Source organism: Aquila chrysaetos, chromosome 5 (genome assembly GCF_900496995.4).
Source record: "Aquila chrysaetos chrysaetos chromosome 5, bAquChr1.4, whole genome shotgun sequence".
NCBI classification, from domain to species: domain Eukaryota; kingdom Metazoa; phylum Chordata; class Aves; order Accipitriformes; family Accipitridae; genus Aquila; species Aquila chrysaetos.
Window position 1 is genome coordinate 32246573 of NC_044008.1, and position 23822 is coordinate 32270394.

Consider the following 23822-nt stretch of genomic DNA (forward strand, 5'->3'; position numbering starts at 1 on the left):
CAGCTTTCCCGAGCGAGCCGCTGGCCCTTGGAGTTTCCCGACAGGTGCCATTTTCAGAAACTTTGATGGTGAGGTGAGAAGCTGTAAGAGAGACCTCCTAAAGAAGGAAGGGAGGAAAGAAGGATCTTGGGACTGAGGACCCTTTCCATACCTTCCGGCTTGAGGGCTTCTGAAGTGAACAGTCCTGCAGGAGAAAAGGGGTCTCTCAGGCCTTACGTACCCCAGTCCTTAGAGCTGGGCTAGCAGATATGCACGTTACCGGGGTGGAGAGTTGACGAACAGCCCTCATCTCAAAAATCAGCTCTTAGCCACAGCTTCTACTTCGTGCGTCCTCTCTGAAGACTAATAGGCTGTTTCCACATGCAGTGATGTATTTAGTCCTCACCTTGAAAGGGAGGTCCGAGGACAGCTACTTAGTAGATTAGTTTTCAATGCCACGATTTGAATTTTAATAGAAGTTGGTTAGGAGCAATCCAGTAGTCAACTGATGTACATTTTTCCAAGGATACTAAACGGGAACTATTTTTGGATCTTAGGAGAAGAAACAATCAGGAATTAGATCGTCAAAGTCATAGGCCAGAGCCCAGTAGGCTGTGTAGAGTGGTCATGCTTATTTCTTTTTCAACAATGGCATATATATTCTTTAAGGAACCAGTCTAAATTTGAATACTTTTGGGGTCGGGAACGGAATTGCTTGCTCATTAGAAGGATAAATTAATTGGAACCAAGAAGCAACAATATATGGTAGTATATTTGTTTGATTCAGTTAATTTCATTTGATTCCTCTTGCTCAGATTTATGGAGAAAATAAAGAGCTCAAGAGCTGAAGGTACATTTGGCACACTGCGTGTTTAGATCTGATGTAGAAATCTCGTTCCGTTCTTTTTGCTGAGTTGTTTTTGTTTTGGTTTTCTGTGGTTTCTCTGTAAATACTGCAGAGACATATATCCTGGTTTTTTCTTGTTGGTTTTTTTAATATGCTCTGGGACTTGTTCAATCAGATTGTTGGATAATTACCTGAATCATGTTGACATATTATTATCTCTGAATGTGGAATCAGAAAATACTTCTCAATAGGTCTAATGCATTGTCTCTGTTTTTACACAACAGTTAACATATATCACATAATTGTGTATCATAGAAAACAGAAGCATAATAACAAAACCAGAAGAGTCAATATGAAAAGAATTATCTGAAAATACCTATAGGCCAAGTTTGTAAGTAGGTACTAAGCTTTGGGTTACAGAATTGCTGTAAGTTTGAGGGGTTTTAGCACAGCTTACTGAACATTGTGGTGTCTTTTACAGATGAAGATTCCTGTACTCACATACGTATGTGCCTGCATCATTCTCTTCTTAGTTTTCTAGTCTATGAAAAAAGTCACCTGTGCCTGTTGATCTGCACATTTTAGCCTCTCTTCTGGGGACCAAGGCACAGCACAGCAACAATAAAAAGTTACCCACACAAAGTAGAGGTGTGGGAGTAGTAGTAATTAAAAGAAAATTTTTAAAATTTAAAAAATGCATTTAGAAAAATGCAAGTATTCGCTTCAGCAGTTTTTGTCTGTTATTAGTGTTCAGAAATAAACCGGATGAGGTTTGGTGGAGGAGTATAATACCATTTACTAGGTTTAGCGATGTACCTGGAAAAAACAGGCAAGTTTTGGGAACAGAGGCCTATCTCTTCAGATCTGAAGTACAACTAACAAACTCAAAGCCAAATATGGATTGAGAATAGTTGCTGTTATTTTAACATAGCTATTTTAAGTAGTTGGTTTGAGCAGAAACCATTTAATACTTCAAAAGCATGGAGGTGAGACTGTGAACTAGTTTAGGACAAGCAATTTCTACCTGTAATGATTTAGCTGGGTGTTGGGAGCATAGTAATGTGTCATCAAGCCAACATCTGTATTTAGTTCATGATTTTTTATATTCACTAAAGCTATGAATTTTGAAATTAATCTTTGCAAGTATCTGTCATTTGAAGAAAAAGAAAGTACTCTTTAGAAATAATTTTATAGGTCCTGTGATGATCAAGACTGAAAGGGCAGATGTGGAATGGCTGTTTCGTGAAAAATTTTTTCACTTTGACAGCTTGGTGCTTCTGTTCCTTGGTGGTGGTCTTTGTGGGGTTATTCTGGTGCACAGAGGTTGTTCAATTTCACCCATGTAGTTTGCAAGACTGCTCTTAGTTCAGTGAGTGTAGCGGATTCCACATTTTGGCATGATTTTTTGAAATTCTTGTTGCGGGAAGGCTTTTGTTGAACTGTCGAGAAACATTGCCTAGTTCTGCTTTCACTCAAGTTATATTAGTCTGTAGGAAGTTTGAATCTGATGGTGGGTTTACCACATTGGGGTAATATGAAGGCCAAGAGAAATGTGAAGAGGTCTATAGAAATGTCTTTCAAGGTATGATTTTTCTCCAATATAGGTTACAAGATTTTCCATTTAAGTTGTGGTTCAAGGCCAATATGGCACAAGCAGAAGTGTAGATTAAAGGTGGGCCACCAATAAGGTCATGTTTAAGTGGAATTTAGGAAGGAAGATTCTGTGTATTTTTTCTGACTCAGTTCACTGTTGTTTAAAAAAAAGAGCAGCAACAGTTTCAAAGTATCATTTTTTCACTTAAGAAAATCTCAGTATTACTACTTATGCAGGAGTCATGGAAGTTTCATTTGGTAGTTGTTAGATGCAAGAGCACTTATCCTCTGAATCACTCTGTAGAGTATTAAAATGTATATATCCATTTTCAATCGGTTCTTAAGTAGAAAGTGAGACTCGAAAGCCTTGTATCTGATAAATACAAGGAGGAAAGTTAGTGAACTTTCATTTTCAGAATATTTAATTTGTAAATTGAACTACCATTTTTTTTTCTCAGGTCCTCCAGGCCCTCCCGGAGGTATAAGAGTAGAGGAAATTAGAGACACTGCTGTAGCACTTACCTGGAGTCGTGGAACAGACAATCATAGCCCTATTTCTAAATACACTATCCAGTCAAAAACCTTTCTATCTGAAGAGTGGAAAGATGCCAAAACAGGTAAGAGTAATGCCAGAAGTAATAAAGTCAATACATTTTGAAGTGTTTGATAGCTTGAAAGCTTGGCTAATCAGAAAATAGTCACGATAAAAGGAAACCAGGGATGCTGTTAGTGTCTGCTACAGGGTTTGGGAGCAGGTACCTTCCTGTCAGTGTGTTGTCAACAGGTTTGTTCCCAGCACTTGGAGGGCCTGAACTGAATATCAAGAAATACGGAAAAGAACAGGCCAGAGATTTTACCTGGTTTTTGCCTCTTTCCTTGTTGCTTGAAACATGCCACATCAGCTACTAGAATCATAAAAATTTATTTACAGGTTAATTTGTATGACAGATGGGCGTCTTCATTTCTGTATTTGTTATGCAGAAAGTTGGTTAAAAATGTCTGATTTTTCCTAGGAGCAGACTAAGTTCCAGTTGTGTTAAAACTGGCACCCATAGAGAAAACATAGCTAAGATTATCCTTCTAACCACTGGATGTCATCATTGTGCCACATAATTGCAGTTAAGGAGGCACCTACCTGAACGCAGCACACTAACCTATATTTCTTTGCAAGATTTAACATAAATGCATAAATGATGAAAATATTTTTAGACTACTAGTATCTTTGAATGGTTTATGAAGGATAGCATTGCCACGAGCCATACAGAATTGTCCTATTAATACAATTCATTATGCTACAGTAATAAATTACAACTTAAGTGCTTTTCTGTGGAATTAGGACATCACATACTCAGCATTTCTAAATACTAAGAGTTATAATAGTTTCAGCTATTGTCTTTCATTTAAGTTATCCTTTGAAACTACAGAGATAGATGTCGAAGAAATACTTTGACATATTGACCTGAAAATCTGTTATGTTTTTAGAGTAAAAAGTTAAAAAATACTAGGCCTACTGCCTTAAATCATATTTCTGTTCTAGAATATGTAGTATATGTAGCTCTATTGTATATAATTACCTCCAACAGCCAGCACTAGTATATGACTTATGTTAAAGTAGCTTGGAAAATAAGACTAGAAGGTTCCGCAGTCCCTTCCCATCTCTTGTGTCTTCTTTAATAGTTTCTGTAGAATAACTGTCTTTGAACTTTAAAAAAATAATTAATGTAGAAATAAGAGCTGTTCAAATAACTGATAATTTGCTTCAGTAACAATATATGCAGGAGGGAGGATACTTTTAGACCAGTCTCTGCTTTTTTCAGGATAAATTATATTTTATTTCCTATTCATTTTTTTTCTTTTTAATTAAGAAAAAAGGAATTGGGAAGAAACAAGGTTATAGGAAGAATAGCAAGAATTTATAAACAGCGGGTGGCAGCTCTGATACTACTTCCTTTTGTGCTGCGTGTTACTGGAACTAGAAATGTGTAGGAGATAAAAGTGTTGGATGCAGATCTTCGCTCTGTCTGGTTCAGAGCAGACACTTGAACCCATCTCTCTCACTTCTCAGGAAGATTCCCAGTTTGCAGTGTTGCAGGCATGATGGGATGGACTCTGCATCTCTGAAGTTGTTCTGCTTCACAGAATTAATGATAGTCATTGAGACATGCAGTCAGACTTTGAGTCTCACCCTGTAGCATGTTGAGTGGGATTCACGTCTTGAGTGGGACAGGGAGGAATCTAGATTGTTGATTTCCTTTTTTAAGAAGCTAGCAGGAAGATGTTAATTTCTGAAAAGTTGAAATAAACTATTCCAGTGTTTTAAAAATCATTGCTTTTTCATTTGGACCACACTGAGTAATTTTGATTAATACATGATTCCCTCAAAAAATAGTTAAAATCACCATAGTTACCATCAGTGGCACCACTGCAAGCTTTTACTTAATTTCTGGGGTCCTCCCAGTTTGGCTTGGTGTTCACTTTCATATGAAAGAAGCATGATGAACAGTACAAATTGATCTCTCATCAGTGTTTAGACTATCATTTAATGCTGCTAGTTTTCAATGTGTGGAAAAAAAAAATATACTTTGGCATGGCACTTTGGAATACTGTTCTTGTTATTGCTACTACCATTATTCCCAAACCAAATCATTCATCTCAGGTTGCATAATATCAAGTGTGTTTTATGAAAGAAGCATGTTCTACTTCACAGTATGGAGATGTGTATGAATGGGTTATGTAATAAGTTGTTTACATTTATGTTGCTCTTTCCAGTTAAGGGGATCAGATTCTCATCATGTTGAGTATTCATAATTATTCTGGCAATTTCTGGCACAGTAAGATTCGTTATGAAGAGATTGAAACTAGCCCAGGAAAAGGAATGCCAAATTTATATCATGGCTTGCATACCATAGGAGGTTTGCAGTGACTCTATTGACTGGACAGAAAAATACTTTGATTAAGGATGAGGGAGGGTGATGGGCAGGTAGAAGGAAAATGGAAAGTGTTTTTCTTTCTCTTTCAGGGCCTCACTTTAGAATGAAAAATTTAATGATCGTTAGGTAGAGGAAAGTTGTGTCACCGTCCAGTGCTTACACAGCCGTGCCTGGGTTTTTTGCAGCCATTGCATTCTTATTTTAATTCCAAACCAGCTGCCTTTCCAGTTCAGAATATCTCATTTCTCATCTCCCTTGAACCCAAGATTCTAACCTGACAAACAACTCTTGGCCCACGCAATAAATGAAAATCCTCTTTCTATAACTGCAGACAGCTGTAGAAACAACCCCTATTGTCTGTGAATTGTAGACAGAGAGTCATGAGTTACGCATTTCGTTTATGGTAAAGAAGCTCATCCTTATGACAGTAATAAGTCTTTTCACAGGAATTACAAGAACACTTACCCTTGTGGGATCAGAACTAGATAGCAAGTTGTAACATGCTCGCTAATAAGGTGCACCAAAATATGACCACATTTTATAAACCACTCTTTATGAATTGATCGAACCCTCCATTTGCACATGTCTAGCCCTTGTCTATATCATGAATTTTTATTTTACTGCTTTGGCATTTCGGATTTCTCATTGCATTTGTCTGTAGGCAAAATGAAATTCTACAACTACAATATGTAATTAGCAAGGATACCTCATAACTACATGTACTTCTTTTGCTTGTTCACACCCAGCTAAAACTTACAACTGTATAAGGGTTTATCCAAGATAGCGTCATAGTTTCCAAATTCCCAGTCACTGCATGAGTACTCCTTGTAAAATGTGGTATTCCTAATGTACAACAAGTTTCCTTCAGTTGGGTACGTGTGGTTGCAGAATAGTGGTAGTTTTGCCGAAATCAACCATGTTGTTGGCTGACCTTATTGTAAAAATGCTGTTTTCTAAAGCAATTTCTTATTTATTTTAGAACCATCAGATATTGAAGGAAACATGGAATCTGCAACAGTGATTGATTTAATTCCATGGATGGAATATGAGTTCCGGATAATAGCAACAAACACTTTGGGGACAGGAGAACCTAGTATGCCATCACAGAGAATTAGAACTGAAGGCGCTCGTACGTAAACAGAAAATATCACGTTTTTTAATGTGCTTCTTCATTTTCACATTTTTATTAATCAATTTTGTAATTTTGTTGTTTATTTGAAAAAAGCACTTTATAAGATGCAAGTCTGGAGAATATCTTTTCAGCCATACTACTGTAGATTTCAGTAACCAAATACCAGACTGTCCAGGTGTGATAGCATCAAAGCAGACAGGAAGGAAACATCGTGATAAAAATGGCAAATTTGCCTCCATTGCTGAAACAGAATCATACTGTATCTTTCAGAGATCCCCTACTGTATCTATCAGTCAGGTTGTTTGTGTGTGAATGCATGCACATGCTTGGGACCAGGGTACAGGATTTAGAAAAAAACATGCATGTGTTTAACAAGGAAAAAGTCCATTTGCTGTTTAGTTTGTATTCTAACTAAAGAATACATGGCAGGATGTGTGGTATACTGGATAATGCCATTTTTCTGTGATTGAAGGTTTGGTCTTGTGGCTTCTTATTCCACGTCAAAGATGTGACATTATCCGACACAACATACGCCCTTATCAGTCTAATTGCTCAGTGTTAAAATCTCAGAGCATATTTAAGGATATCCTTTAGGCTCAGGCACGTCCTTTTTAAAATTAATTCTCCAAAATGAGGAATTAGATGTTATTATTCAAGATAATACATTCTGGTTTGACTGTACAAAGGAGATAACAGCAGTGCTCTAGGAGCAAAAAGACTGTGTCACACAAAGCCTCTATATACCAGTATATCCTCCTTAACACTTATTAGCACCCATGTGCAACCTAGATATATTTACAATTGTTGTCCCAGTAAAAATGAAAAACGGAAGTGTAAAAGTTAATTTTTGCAGTTACACCTGCTAGGTTATTGCTTTGATTAGATGGTATTTTCAAAATAAAATGTATTTGCATTGTAAATTTCAAAACATTTATTAAAAAAGACTCACATTTGGTCCATTAAAAATTTTGTTGCTTAAGGAGAAAGGAAATACAGATTGGTTAAATTAATCTGGACAGGGAAGGGAAAGCCAGAGAACTTCAATACTAAAGTAAAAGGAAATTGCCGCGTATAAAACTGACTATTAGCATCATATATTTTATGACTTAACAGCTGTATTTGAACACCCAGGAATCTAAATGAGAAATCTACACACACTTCTTGGAGTGCCTGGTGCACAATAGACATTTTTGAAATGTCAGAAAAGAGACAGAAAGGGAGGGGAAATAATGCTCACAAGTGGAATAGTGACAGTATCCTGCAGTTTGCAGTGTGCCATGTTCATGGTATTTGTTGTAGCCTCCAAAAAATGGCATACCCTTCAGTTTTGTAGCAGGATGCAATGCTTTTGCAAGGGGTAGTCTGTTTAGGCTGTTGTCTGATTCCCCATGCACAACACCATTGTCATCTCTGGCAGACTGCGAGACATTTTTGGTGAAAAAAAAGCAAAATGTTTATGTAGGCTTCCTAGGCATCAGTCAGCGCTTCTTACCATGCCAAAATAGGGTATAAATCAGTAACAGTTTGCAGATGAACTTCTGTGCCCAAGTGCATTTCCTGCCAGGAGCTGGAATTTGTTATGAGCAGCAACAATAGGATTTGGGTTGCACTGTCAACTCCCAGGGTACTACAGAACCAGTACTGTGTGTGCATTTTCATGTAAATCTGAAGAAGGTAAGTATTTTATTGTACAAACAACAACCCATATCCACACATTGAAGTTATTTTTAACATTTTTTCTGTGTTAAACAGCAACAAACAGTGCTGCATCTTTGTTGTACTGTATGAGTGACAAATAATATCTGTTAAACTCACAGGTTATCAGTGGCTTTTTCAGTCTCTCTTCTTGTAGATAACTAATTTCAGTAACATCTTTATTAGCATGCTAAGAATGTGTGCTATGATTTTTCTTTTTAATGAAATCTGCTTCCTTCATCAGTAACACATTTCACAGTGATTTCTTGAAATTCAGTGGATCAAAGTCTGCTTTTATGTATTTTAGCTTCTGGATGCATTAGAGTAATTGTCTAAGTACAGCTGTTTGAATCAGTAGCCTGGTCTTAATGGAGAGAGAAACCTGGGTTTAATGGTTGAGAGAAGGAGAGAGATTCTTTTGAAAAGGGTGATTTGTAAGACATTAGACAGTCTTTTTTCTCTTCTCTGGCAGCCTCTGTATCGTCGTTGACTACCTAAGCATTCTAGCAAACCTCTGCTTCTAACTTAGCACTGAAGTTTATGCTTATAATAGATAGTGTGACTACTGTGTATTTCAGTAATAACAAGGTCAAGTAATAAGTCAAGCTTCCTCTCGAATTGTCATGATATGTATGTTTAGTCTCACTCTCCACTAATTTGTTTTCTGGAAGGCCTGAAACAAATAACACAAGCCATGCCCTGAATGCTGATTTCAATTTCAAATTTATTGCTATATATTTTTATCCTTTCTGGAAACATTAATTCTTCTCTGCTTTGTGTTTCTCCTCAGCTGACCCTCAGAGAAGGCCTCAGCAAACATCTTAATTAGTAGCACTTAGGAATTATCCCCTTACTATCTTGTGACATTCACTGATTAGTGGAGAAAATGCCTGGTCGTACAAGAATTCTTAACACAAAGAACACGTTCATGTAGATATGACATGTAGTTAATGCATGGTCACCTGGGGCATATTTAACGCACTATAGATAGGCCATCATTTCCTAAGTTTTCAGCGGTACTTTGTGTGTCCTTAGTATTGAGTGACAGCAAATAAATACACAAACACCATAGAGGGATAGCAATAGAATCATCACACTTAGTGCAAAGAGTCAATCTCACAGAAATGAGAATACAGGACTGATTTGTAATGGACTCCTTCAGAGTATCCTGCTTTACCAGTCAGTAAAGTGTGCACTGATGATAGCTTAACAGTTTTTATTTCATCACACAGAATGTCAGTGTAAAATACAATTAGTAAATTACTAAGTGCTATGCCAGCTTTGCTTCTGAACATCTACCCATTCTGAACATGCCAATCAAGAAGACATGCGCCACTAATCTAGAATAGGATTAGGATGCCAATGCTTCAAATATATATCCATGGGTTTAACAGTATGCATTGTGAGTAAATATATTGAAGTAGATGGAACTAACCACAGTCTGTTAAGGTAAATACATGTGCAAGTCCTGGGTGCTTGAGCCTTTGGCATGCCAACGTCTGAGGAAGCACAAGAACAACACACAGTGCTTTTCTTAAGACCTATGAGGAGTGTTCTGTTTCTGAATATTCAATTAAATATTTGTAGAGAATATGGTTGAAAAGAAGAATGATTGCTAGCTATAGTTAGAACTGGCATGTTTCCTGCAGCAGTAGCTATACATTAGGCTTGGCAAGACCACAGACTCTCACAGCTATTACAGACTATCATTATTTTAATTGTGTGTGCCACGTGTGCTCATTGGCCCTGCTGCTAAAGGAAAAGTAAATAGTGATATTTTTACTGACTGCATACTTTGTAGTCATTTTTCTTGTCTATTCTATTTTTCTAGCTCCTAATGTGGCTCCTTCTGATGTCGGAGGAGGGGGGGGAAGCAATCGAGAGCTGACAATAACATGGATGGTAGGTATTGCACTGACATGGCACGAAACCTTTACTTCCTTGTGTCTGATCTCCTCCTCCTGAAACCCGTGGATGATTTGTCACTGGCTCCTGTGAGAGCAGGATTTGTACACAGTATATTCAGGTTTTCAGACTTTTCTCATAAAAATATGTAAAAAGGAATGAGGAAGACAATATTTTAGATGGTTTTGTATTGGACGTTTCTAAGATACGATCTAAAACATTCTCGGAGTATGTTTCAAAGAGATTGAAACACATACTGACTATGATAATGCATTGATATAACTGCATTTGAAAATTCTGCATATTGTATTTCTTTGAGCCTTTTTCTGTTACAATCTGAATAGCACATAGATTACTACAGCTAAAAGTATAACAGCTTAATTATGACTTTAATGTGCTGTGCACAGATTTACAGGCGTTATAAAAAAAAAAGAAAATACATTGCCATTCTATAAACTAGCCTGTCATAATTATTAACTGGACTTTTAAGGAAATTCTTGTGTATTGACATTTTATAAGTTTTATTTTTTGGTAATGTGACTGGTAATACAAAACAAGGTTGCCTCATACCACAATTTAGCCGTTCATTGAGATCCACATACTGATACTGTTGTTCTTTTCCTCCAAGCCATTAATTTTTCTTTAATGATTATGTATTAAGCAAAATAAAGAACAGAGAAAGGGACAGAGATAAAATGTTAATCACAAAAATAATGCAATGAAAAGTTAAAAAAATTACAGCGTTATCAAAGAAGCTTTTCAGTAAGCACAGTCTTTTTAAAATTTAATCTCTCTCATGTACTGTAGGTATTCAGTTCATGATATTTTGTCTTTAAAAAAGTCTTGTATATATAGCTATATTTATAAATGCTCTCTTCATTCTGGTATTGAAGCAATGGTTTTTTAAATTTACCTATACTGTGAGGAAAAAAATGCTTCTGAAAACAGGGAAGAAGGGAAAAGAGAGAGGAAGATAGGAAGAAAGCAAACCCCAGAACAAGAGAGCATAAAAATTTATAAGCAAAGGTGTTGTGTGGGCAAAAGTTACATGGAAGAGAGAGTTGAAGTCTTCTGAAGGGTATTTGGGAAAGCTAGGGAGGAAAAATAAAGCAAAAAAAGCCTGTCTGATTCATGTCAGAGCCTATCAGTATCCAGCAAAAACAGAGTTACAGAAGCCATTACCTCTGGCAAAGAAAGGTGATTAAATGTTATGCTTGAAAAAATTACCAAGTCTATCTTGCTAATGACCTCTCTGTTGACCTTCATATAGCTATGAGGCACACAAGGCACATTACGCCGTTTTTGTCTTTTGGGGAATAGTTTGTATCAGATGTAGCAGCTTATTTCCCTCTATGAAGACTGCTTTTTCTTGTGGGAAGTGATATAAAGATGACATAATTCCAACAGCAACTTTGTCATTGTTGTATAGGGATCCTCCTTATGAATGTACAAATTTTAATTCATACGCATATTTCTTTCTTTTTGTACTTAAGGTTGATCATACCTCTTTGGAAAAGTTCTGAAGTGTGACACAGAAATAGTCAGCCATGTGTTTGGGCTAACACATTTGGGCTTTCCTGTTTTGGTTTGGTTTTAATTCAATTCAAAATATTTACTCAGTCTTCCTAAGTATTTTAGCAATGAATTTACCTAAAGAAAAAATTTCTAAGTTTCTGAAAAAGGAAGAACTACACTTCTGTTAAAATATATTGAAAAGGTTATTTCTTCATTCCACTAACAATAGGTTAGGAAGTAGATGTATCCTAATGAGTTTGATTCTGATCTTTATTTATTTTTGAAAAGCAAAAGTCAAATAAGAACACATGCAACGGACAGTTGCACAAGACCTAGGTTATTTTGTTATTTCTTCACAAGTGCTGTCTTATAAAAACTTCAACAAACTACAGAGCTACTTCTTGCATTGCGTGTAAAGAGCTATACTTGTGGCATTTTCAATACAGTGAAAACTCAGCTGTGATCAAATTAAAAAAAAGAAAATTATAACCAGGAGAATAGTGACTAATCCAAGATCTGAAGTACAAGATCATTTCAGTCTTTCCTATATGCCCAAGTAGACTTATAATCCAATTATTTCTCTTACCTAATGTCACGCTTTTTACATCTGTTCTGTAATGAGTAGCTCATTTAGTCAGACAAATTAAGCATTGTTTCAAATATTTACTTCCCAAGAATCTTCCACTACTATGTCTAGCAAGTGTTTTTGAGTAGAGGCATTAGATTTACAGAGCCTGTCTGACAGACAACAATATATCTATCTGTAAGGCCAAGATAAAGGTGTATATTGATTCCCCAAAATGTGCTGACATTTGCATACACTACTCAAAATAGTCCTTAATTAAGAAGAGAAGAACAGAATGTATGGCAGGTTCACATGTTGCTGCCAACCCCCTTTCAGCTTTTGTTATGATTCATAAGCCCAGGTTGAATGAGACAGCCAGAGATGCAATCAAAGCTCTTCTGAGTCTTGTTTTGAAAGAAGAACTGAGAAAGAGAGCTAGGAGTGGCATGCCCATTCTTCCTCATTTTTCCCCATTTGTTTTTTCCTCTTCCATTTTGTTTTTCAAAGTTTTTAGTGGATACTACAAGCTATTCAGCTACTTATATCTACTTATTATGCGCAGTCATTGGAGGGCAAGCTGCTTTCAACATTTTATTTTAAGACTTTCCAGAATATAATTTTTAAATGCCAGTCCTGGCTTTCTAAAGTTTGCTCTGGCTGAAAACCATTCTGAGACTAGGGCTGCATCCAGGCCGCTTACTTTGGCGTATGAGATAATGATTCTGGTTTATTTTAAGCAGCTGCATACAATGATAGATTCAGAAGACGAGCTACTGAACGTGATCCAGTCTGTGAAATCTTCTACTTTTTGAATTGCAAGGTTGCCTGTGAATCTAAACTTAGGTACACAAAGGTATGTTAGCTGTTCTGGGAAACTAGGTATCCAGTTTTCACCTGATGTCTAGTCAGACCTGAGGTAGAAAACAAGCTAAGGCATGAGTTATACGTCATCCAATAGGTACACTCAGAATATGCCTGACACACAAAAAATTAAGCACATGAAATAGATTATCCAGGTTTGGAGGTTTGGGTTTTTTTCTCATAGCTGATCTGTAGGTTAGAGTCTTCGCCTGGTGGCTTGTGGTTAGCGTCACAACTAGAGACCAAATATCCATCTCCTTTTTGGCGTGAGGGGTTTCTCAGATTTTATCTGTTGGCAGTCATCTTAATTACCGGTTATACTTAAGTCATTCATGTGTTCTCAGAAGTCATGTTGTAGGTAGATGGGTATCTTTCCACTTTCTAAAGCTCCATTATAATCCAGATTTGCCATACATCAGCATTTCACCTATGTTCCCCAGGAAAGCCAAAGAAGTTATATATGTAGAGACCTGCAGTCAGCTGCATCAGTCAGTTGTCTTCTGCAACATGGAGTCATGGTTAGAGTACCCACTCAGGAAGCAAGAGGCGCTCAGTCCGGAAGATTGTCCGTACATATCCCATGTTCTAGAAGGGTCTCCTAACACTAGTCATGGTGTGCCAAGGCTACTTTCCAGTATTTGATTGAACTGAGCCACTGTTCTGCTAGAGATGCAGTTAAGTATGGGGAAAAAAGAACAGCAAGCAAGAGGAAACCTGCTGATGACTGAACTCTACAGATGGTAAATCCTGTTGGATTCTGGGCCTTACTCCCACAGCTGGTTTTTGCCTGTATCCAGTGATGGTCCTGTGCCGAAGCACTGGTGTCTAGTGAGCTTCATCTAGAACCAGCTTTCTGTCCTCAACCGGCTGAAGGCTGCCTGCTTTTAGTATTGCTGTGCTGTTGTTCTTGTGACTTTAGCATTGATGTTGTGGAGTGGTGAAACTTTACAGCAGCAACAGAGAAAACAGGATACAATGGGATCTGATAGCTGGTACACCCGGGAGAGGGGTCACTTAACCTTAAGCTGAGTAAAGTCAGAAGTCCCAGCCTTTGGTCCGATTCTGTACATTTCTTGGAAGCTTTGTCATGAAGAAAAGAAGTTCCATCATTGTTCATATGTCCTTATCAGATATTTTTTCAAATTTTGAGTTCCGTCATCTGTGTTTGCCTTAATTTTTTTCTTGTTCTATTATGTATACTAGTGTTCTAATCCATGTGTTATGCTTCTGAAGTCAAAACTTAAATGTTTCTCTTGTTCCAAAAATTCGGTGAGTTTTCACCAGAATTTTCTTTCTCACAGAATCTTTGGAATTTCATTCTAGCTTCAAACAAATACAAACATCAAAATTTGTGAGCTAGGGGTTTTTTTTTTGACTTGTTCCACTATTAACGTCTAAGTTTCATAAATCCTTGCTCAGAGTATCTCCACGCATATTGGCTGAAGTGCTACACTAGTGGGCAAACACCTAAAGAGAATAATTACTCTCTGTTGCACTGCTCCAGGACCTTTACTTCAAGATAAGCTATTTCATCTCTGTGAAGTTTACAGTATGGGAAAAGGTAATGCAGGAAGTTTATTTTCAAAGGATGCTTCCGGTCAGCCTTCAGATGCACTGATGGATGACCTGATTTTGTCCCATTGGATGCACTGTCTAATAGTTGTCATAAAGGCTCTGTGGACTGAGGAGGGATCACTGAACGTAGAGCTTTGGTAAATAAAGCAAAATTCATTATAGCAGATTGTGGTCCATAATTTTAAATTTTCCAGTATCCCTAGGTATAGGAAATCAGATATAGTTTTAAGAACTATTTTGGATAGATACCTTTAATGCTCCTGCTGAAAGTGGGAGTCATTTCACTTAAACTTTTACCAGTTAGAAGCTAGGTAGATAGTTTAAACCAGCAACTGGACCCCCTCCATCATCAGTGAAAAGTGGTAGGATGAATCATTCTTTGAATGTGTCCATCTTAATCAGCTGTGCCAGTTGCCTAGGTGACCGACTTTATGTAAATGAATATAATTTGGGCCGGCCACGTAAATTTTCTCTTCTCTCTCTCTGTTTTGCAGGAATATCTATCTACACGGATGCACATGTACCCATATACTTGCATAGTGTGTCTGTGTTACATATCCACTGTCGCTTACTCCTTAAGAAACATTTTTTCCAGCTACAGCTGACAACACTTTTAGTACACAATCATTCTGGGTTTCTTTCTGTAGGAGATAACATGATGTGCCTTGCACTGAGTTTGGATGAGGAACAAGATCTTAAAATGTTTTAGTAGCAGATCTGCTGATTTGATGGTATATTTTTAAAGGGGGTGGGAGCAAATCATAGAAGCAAACCAGGAGAAAATGGAACTTCAGTTCAGTGTTTTTACAATGTGGGTATCAATGCTTTCTGTATTATTTATTTTTCATTAGAGATCCATTTGTTTAGTTGGCTACAAAAATTAATGTTTTATCTTTTGCCTCTTTAGCCTTTGTCAAGAGAATACCACTATGGCAATAACTTTGGTTATATAGTGGCTTTCAAGCCATTTGGTGAGAAAGAATGGAGAAGAGTTACAGTTACTAATCCTGAAATTGGCCGGTATGTCCACAAGGATGAATCAATGCCACCTTCAACCCAGTATCAAGTAAAAGTGAAAGCTTTTAACAACAAAGGGGATGGACCATTCAGTCTCACTGCTGTCATTTATTCAGCACAAGATGGTGAGTAAAGGTTCCAGATAAGTTTTACACTGAGGGTCCAGATCAGCACTACCATCAGTAGAGAGAACCTGGTCCTTTACACTGATTTATATAGCAACATACACCTTCAGCAAGGAGGGTGTATATTGCTCTCACAAAACACTTGCAGTTTGTTCTGAATAAACAACTTCAGACTCTGCTTTCTATGTGATGCAGGGCACTTGGTTGTACTTGCTGTCAATGAGCAATACACAGAAGCATTCGAGATTCTTCACACCGCTTGTTAAAGGATTTAAAAAAAGAAATTCTGATATTCATATTGGTCACCTAAAACATTTACATCATTATCCAGCAATGACTCTGTGATCATAATACATGTATTTGACGTATGTGTATTTTTTTCCTTCTTAACAAAGCACACTAAAGCCTATTATTCTAGTAGATCAGTATCAGAATTTAGCCCCAAATTGTGAAGGAATGATAGTTCAGTTGTATCTAGTTACATTTCCAGCAAGCTTAGAGTCTGATATAAATTATCTGTGCCACATTCTTTATTCTGGTTTGGAAGTTAGATCTATCAAGTGAGTAATTGAATGAAAAACTCTTTTGACACTTCACTAAAATCTTTTTCTTAATTCTTACTGGAATTATTTCACATTTCCTATTATCTTTAGGATTGAAGTTTAAATGACATTTCCAGACTTAGTGGGAGAGAGAAAGGACTAGAAGAAGGTCTACCTTAAATCAGAAGAAATATATACAACATCCTAATTGCAACATAATCACTCAAGCCTGTTTTAAAAAAATGTGGTTTATTAATTTCTGCCAGAAACCCAAAGAACTGCTCGTATTTTTCTTTCCGTAGAGCAGAATCTCCTTCACAAAGTCAACAGATCCAGACCAAAGAGCCAAAAGGAGGCGTATGATAACAAGGGCACATTCTCACACTTCCGACTCTGTTCTTTACTCTGTGTACTTTATAGGAGATTTATGTTCATGATTCCCATTAGCACTAATGGGAGCTTTGCACACAAATCGCCCACACACATAGAAAAGATAAAAAAGTCCTTTTGTTTCTTACAATAGTTCAAGCTAGCAACACTTAGCTATCTGAAGAGGCTAATACTAATCCTTTTTCTCAGAAAAGTGTACCTTAGGATATCATCTTCAACAGCTGCTGCAGCAACAGAATGGTTGTTTTTGCAATTGTATAAATGAGTTAGTAAATAGCTATGATGTAGTAAAAGCCGTATCTGCCAATTAACATTTCAGTATCCATTCTTTTTCAGAGACGTTATCGACAGCTCACTGATAAGCTTCCACATGTTTATATTAGGATTATACTAACCATGTCAGGGATAGCAGTGTGTTTGTATAGCTTTCTAAGTTCAGAGACATGGAAGACCCTAGGAGCTCCAAAAGACAGAGGAAAAGCAAACGTGCAGTAGTGCCAGCTTCCAGATAAAGCAGTCACTTCAGTGGCTGCTGATGTCCTAACATAGATTTTAGCAATGTCCAGACACTTGATAGAAACACTTGTGGTTGAATGATGCCAGATGTGGGCAGCAAAAGGAATAGAAGCTCAGTGAACCTACTTCTTTTCTTTGATTTCAAGCACAAGAGTCGCCAAAACAGTCAAATTCACAGTGCTCCAAACCTTACCAGTAGTGCTCACGGCTCCTATGCGGAGCTATGACCCTGAGTACTGACCATATCAAATCCAGGAACTGCAGGGTGGGTTAGAAGGAATTTTTCCAGTAAGTGTAATGGAATTTATTCCAAAGAGCGTTCTGCAGAGTTTTCTGCTGACATCAGGACTTATACAAAGTCACCTCCATACCTTGTAACATGCTTACTGGCTCCCAGCCTTAACTTTGTATAGTTGCGCTTAGAAGATAATTGTGTGATGGCCACTATGTTTTCAGTGAAGAGAACATATTGTGAGGCCCATGTGATTGCTTCTTTAGTTGGTAGAATTACTGAATTAGAAGGCTGGAGAAAAGCAGCTGATGTCATCTTTCTGGCTCAGGAGAGACTGCAAAATATTTACAGAACATAAATGCCAAATAGGGATATAAATTATTTGGAGCTCATAAACAAGCATAAGCAGATGAAATATTCTTTAGAGTACTGTATCAGCAAAATCCCTGGCAGTTGGAACTTTTCAATATGAAACATCTTGGCAAATTCTGTAATTGGTACAATGGAGAAGAGTCTGACAGTGATTTGGGAATAGGTTAGATGATCACATCTATTCCACCTGAACTTCTGTACCTCTGAATCAGCAAGTGATATTACTACTGTCAGACAGCACAACTTCTCAAAGGTATTAGTGAGATTTCAAAGCAATATGGTCATACAACATTCCATATGGATATGTATAAATACACATACATACATAAACATAATGACAGCATTTCCACTAATTTGTGTATTTTGTAATATATCTATGTCTGTCTAGTTAGAACTGTGGGCATCTTTATTCACTTTAGTGACTGGGGAATTTCTGTGTTCCCACATGTTTTAAGCCAAGTTCCATATCTGACAGCTACTAGTCATACCTGCCACTGCTAGTAGCGAGTAATGATTGCTAGTAATGAGTGCACAGGCCTCTTGCTTATCTAAATTCCTGTCATTGTGAAAACAATTTTGCAATAATGTATCATTTTTTAATTATACATTTGCATTATTAACAGTCATTGAAAGACAATTACAAAAGGTAACTTTGCATATAAGATTATTTTGTTACCTTGGATACTTTTCATGAGAGATGTAACTGATTTTTTTCTTAACAGTGGCTGTTTTGATGCATAGTTGACTGGATGCCCAGTTGGAAGATTAAGTATATGAAAGCTTTCCTCAGCTCAGGCTGCCATGCCTGTCTGTTGCAACTTGTTTCAAAAGATTCATGACAGAGAGCTGTTCTTAGCTTGGAAAACTTTATCTTTTATAGACATTGCTAAGTTTATACCTTTTTAAATTCCTTACCTCACTTAAAATACAAGCAGCAGTGAAATTAACAGCTTCTTATAATGAAACTAGAACTTAATATTTTTAGCCCTGAATAAAAGCATATCACATTATAATGGTCTGTATTCTATGTTGGCTGCTGTCCAGAACTAAGAACACAAGCAAAATCAACTGTGTGATGTATGCCTGATAGAAGGGTGCTCTTGGATTATTTCTCACCTATGTTCAAGTTTGTATGTGCCACTAGCCAGTTCTAGATCTAATATCTAGTCTTCTAAAAACTTTGTATCATCATGACTAAGTGACATACACATGAATATTTGTGTGTAACTAGCTTAAAAAATCTGATATATATAATCTGTGAGCTGCTGTCCAGTTTAGTAAAAGATCGCTGGATGCTTCATTCTGTTTATCAAAGCCTGTTTATAATTTACAGAAATTTCAGCATGGAATCTGTTGAAGCATAAAAATACATAGTCTGAGCCGAGTAATAGGATCAGTGCTTTGTTATTATAGAGTCATTTCCCGCACAGATGATCACTGCATTTAAAGTTTACTCAAGTAAAACCAGATTAAAGACTAACACACTTGGCTTCCTGACACCAAGAAAATAATACAAAATACTGAAGTGAGAAGAGCCCCTGTAAGCAAGTATAACAGTATCACTGGATGAGATTGGATGTTTAACATGTGTTTCATCTTCCAGCTCCAACTGAAATACCTACAGATGTGAGCGTAAAAGTTTTGTCATCTTCTGAAATGTCTGTTTCTTGGCACCATGTTTCTGATAAATCTGTGGAAGGATATCAGGTGAGTTTAGAGGTGGCACTGTATATCTTCTCATTCATTTAATTTCAGTCATTAAATGCAAGAATAATTCCTACTCTAGCATTCTATCTCTTAGGGTTCACGTCTCTAGTTGTCATTTGCTGTACAGATTTCACATCCTGAGAAACAGGTTCTTTTTTGTGCTATGATGTACTTCATTACTACAACATACTAACAAATGTACGTGCTGACTATTCAACTGAAAAAAAGGCATTATTTCATAAGAGAATCTTGCCTATGTTATGTAATTGAATGCCTATCTCTACCTTCTCAAAACATACTGAAATTAAGTTTTGGGTGTAATTGTCAACACAAAAGTGAAATTGTAACTAACTCATGGCCCATCTAAATTAGCAGCAGTTATTAATATAATTCACCCACAAATCCTATAGTAAGTTGGACTATGTGACAAATGCCCAGAATCCAGTATAACAGAGGCAGTGCTGTTGTGCAAGACAATGATGTTTTGTTCATGGTTTCTATTCTCCACATGAAAAAGAGCTTCAAGGTATGTTCATCTGGTCCAAGACTAAGTGGTACTACCAGTAAAAATTGTTCTTGTCCTTGTACAGAGATGACAACAGCCACAGGGTGGGTACAACCAGAAATGGCCACGTATACTCCAGCAGGGAATTCTTAACATCCATGCGTAGTGGATGCTGACGAACTCTGCAGTGTACAGCCAGCTTACTTTGGCTGCACTGCAAAATAGGGATTTGGGCCTTTGTTAGTGACTTGCTTTGTTATTGAAGTTGTCGACTGCTTGATGGTAGTCTCTGTGTTCCAAAATGAGCACATACAAATGTGGAGTAACCTCGTAGAATGTATTTTTATAACTGAAACCTATGAATAAATGTTGTTTTAATTAGTAATACTTGTTTCTATATTTCCTGATCTCTGTTTCTGTCTCCATGAGATTTATGTAATACTTTTGGGATACTGTAACAAGATCATAGTGAAGATCTCAATAGGAACTAGCATAGCGTCCCATATAAAGCTTGATTCTACACAGTACACACATTAGGTTTTAAAATTACAAGCAGAAAACACTGGAGTTTGAAATTAAGACACTGGCATCACCAGTAAGTCCTAATTTACTAAAGCAGCCCACTGGTTTGGTGTTTCGTAGAGATTGTGCAACTAGAATAGCATGGACAAATTCATGGTCATAAGTGAGAGCTGGGTGGAGTGCCCAGCTCTGTGAGCTTGAGTCAGCCAGCCATGCCGCAGCGTTGCCCTCCTGAGCTGGGCAGTCTGTGCAGAAAGTGGGCACGAAGCCTGCGCGTCCTGAATAAGCGGAGCAGAAACTCGGGAGGCACGCACCGAGGGACTTGGGGGGGTGGAGAGAGCAGCAACAAGGAGTGCTGGGAGAGGTTGGGATTGCAGCAGCGACAGAGCGTGACAATGGATGTTGAGAGTTGTAGTGGGGAATGGGGTAGGAAGGCTGGAGGAGTGAGGATAAATGGGGAAAGAAGATGGTGGGAGAACATTGCCGTAGGCAGCCCACTTTGGGCCGTTTCTTTTTAATTTTACTTTATTTTACATAAAGCCATCTGAGTTGCTGTCAGGGAACATCAGGGGAAGAAGGGAGGGGAGAGCATTCAGCAGGAAAGAACAGGATGCACGGAACAGTCAATAAAAAAAAGAAAAAAGTCGGAAATAAGCATGGAGGGTCTTTGGGCTGAAAAGAGAATAACTGCTGTTCTGAAGAAAGGTGAGATACCCTGGGAATGGGTGGAGAGCTCTGTTACACAGAACATAGATGTGCGGGATGTGGCCTTAGTTTGATAGCTGGAGTGTAACTTCATCCACTTATTCCTAAAGAGGTACTACACTTCCACAAATCCAGTGTGAACTGGTTGGCTTGAATATGTACAGTGAGCAGTGGCATTAGAATATGGATTTCTTCTCTTTTTTTCCTCTTTTTCTAAAGCAATCTTCTGGTTATCAGGTCTGTGGGAAAAACTTCCCATCTGGCTACACAATAAACAGACTGATAGGCATGAATTACTGCCCCATGGAGCTCAGTAAGGTGTGAATTCTGAGGTCTTTTTCTCTAGAGCAATCACCAGCCTCATTCTAGTGGAGGGGAAAGCAGCCGAGGGCAAGCCTGTGCTTCTACACTGAGGACAAAAAGAAAGTCTTGTGCTCCTGAAGATCAGATCTCCCATCAGTCCTGAAGGAGCCATAGGACAGGGTGAAAATAGAGAGGGCTCTTCCAGAAGGTCAAGGCCACAGATACCTTTTGTGAAGTTACGATACAGGTTGTGGCAGAAGGAGCACTCAAACTACATTATAAAATTCCAACTAATATGCCTAGAAGGCTCTGTCTCTATTGGCATCAAGAAATAATCCAATATTTATTTGTTAGTTACTGCTCAGCTGTAACACAGGTTAGCAAAATCCCTCATTCACTAGAACACCTTCTCAGTTTCATTTTGGTCTTTATTATTACCTGAAAATTGCGTAAGTGACCTTTTAAATGCTAGAGTTAAGAGGTGGGAGTACCCTGAGCAAAGTACTTGAAGGTATTTCACCTGTGACACAACACTTTTCACACCAGGAGGAGTCAGATTTTCTTGACGCTAATGCATACTGTCAGGATGACTGCCCTCATGGTGATGAGTGTGAGCTGATACATTTTGCCATTACAGAGGAGTATCCTCAGCTCACACTTAAAGAAGAGATAAAGTATGAAAACTATCTCTGTCCATATAGAAGATTTAAGATTTATGAGTTCTTACAATAGCCTGCTAAAAGCCACAGCTCTTCAGTGCGTGCAATGCCAAAGACCCTATTCGTATTTCCTGCTGCTTCTATGCCAATAGATGTGTTTATTTTATTAAATTTGTCACTACTCACCACCATTGTCCCTTGTTTACTGAAATATGCTATTAGCATTCTTTCTTAATATGAGTCAAGTATCTTTTCTAAGTCTTTCCTATGTAAAAATTTCTTAATATGAGTCAAGTATCTTTTCTAAGTCTTTCCTATGTAAAAATTTCATTAATATGAGAGCTGTTGTTTCATGACACTTACAGAAACAACTTCTGATGTATTTCAGTATATTAAAATTTGAATAGAGGAGAGGGCCATGAAAGAGAGTGTTTTTTCCTGATTTCAGCACGGAGGGCTGCACTAATTCATCATGGCTAGGGCATTCCTTCCCACAGATCACTGTTGGCTTATCTCCTACAACAAACTCTAGAGCTGGGGCGAAATACCCTCCTGTGTCCCCTGGGAAGTCGTTACCTACGGATTATCCTAACAAGGTTAATGCAGAGCTCTTTAAGAAAAAGAGAGAGGGGCTACTGAGCAGAGTGGGGAAATGTGACTTCTTGAAGCAATGGGGCATTTAATTCTATGTATCACTTCCACAGAGGCAAGAGAGTGAAAGAAATTTCTAAGTTATTTCAAGAGACTTTAAAATTATTTAAATAATAAGTGAGAAGAGAAATGTAGAAATAGCATAAAGAAGACAATACTTTTTCTTAGCTCTCAAGGGAGTCATCTTACTTGAAATTTTTTCTTTTCCAAGAGTAGTTACAATGATCCAAATATGTGGATATGACTGTATATTAAATGAAGAGCTAAAGAAGAACATTCTGAGTGTGTGACACACAGCTCACACTACAGGAGTAAAGTCCACAACATTGCAGCCAAGAACAATAATATTTGGGATTTAAATTTAATTTAATTTTTAAATTATATTACTTCTGCCTGAATTGTAATATGCTCTCAGTGAAGTAATTTACATTTTCATTCATTGTTCTCGCTGGTCTTGTTTGATGCTGTATATTACTTGTTATATTACGCCCTTAGCATCACTGTAGTGCAAATGAACAGTAGGATTGTGGAAAGTTTTGCAAGTCAGAGGTATTCAAAGGCTTCCAGCATATGCCCCATGATTAACGAAAGCTTCGCATAAAGTGTTTGCCGTCTTTAGGTAAAGCAGGTACTTAATTAACATGATAGAACATACTAAAAATGAATTAATTAGTCTTCAATGGCCAGTTAATATCAACAACAAAGCTACCATTGGTCCTGTCGTAGCTAATAAACTTTTGGCCACCTAGAACTTCACAGACATCCCTTTGCTACGGGCTAGAAACTTGTTTGAACTTAGGGGCAGAGGTAGACATGACGTCCTCTAGCTCCTGACCTACACACCCTCTCACACTTGTCAGCCACTTCTAATTAACAGCTTATGGTATACAGCTGGTTGCATTCAACAACAGCAGTTTATCTACGACGGTTTGTTAATTACAAACATATGAAAAAATTCTGACTTGAAGATCATAATCAA

The 23822-nt window shown here is 37.5% G+C and overlaps 1 protein-coding gene across 1 annotated transcript in view; it reads left to right on the plus strand.

Moving 5' to 3' along the window:
- CNTN1 (contactin 1) overlaps window positions 1-23822 on the plus strand; it is a 255513-nt gene that overhangs the window by 206201 nt on the left and 25490 nt on the right. Inside the window, exons 16-20 of the mRNA XM_030014181.2 lie at window positions 2878-3036; window positions 6329-6478; window positions 10008-10078; window positions 15505-15739; window positions 19395-19498. Coding sequence (XP_029870041.1) covers window positions 2878-3036; window positions 6329-6478; window positions 10008-10078; window positions 15505-15739; window positions 19395-19498 — 719 coding nt within the window. The remainder of the gene's footprint in view (window positions 1-2877; window positions 3037-6328; window positions 6479-10007; window positions 10079-15504; window positions 15740-19394; window positions 19499-23822) is intronic.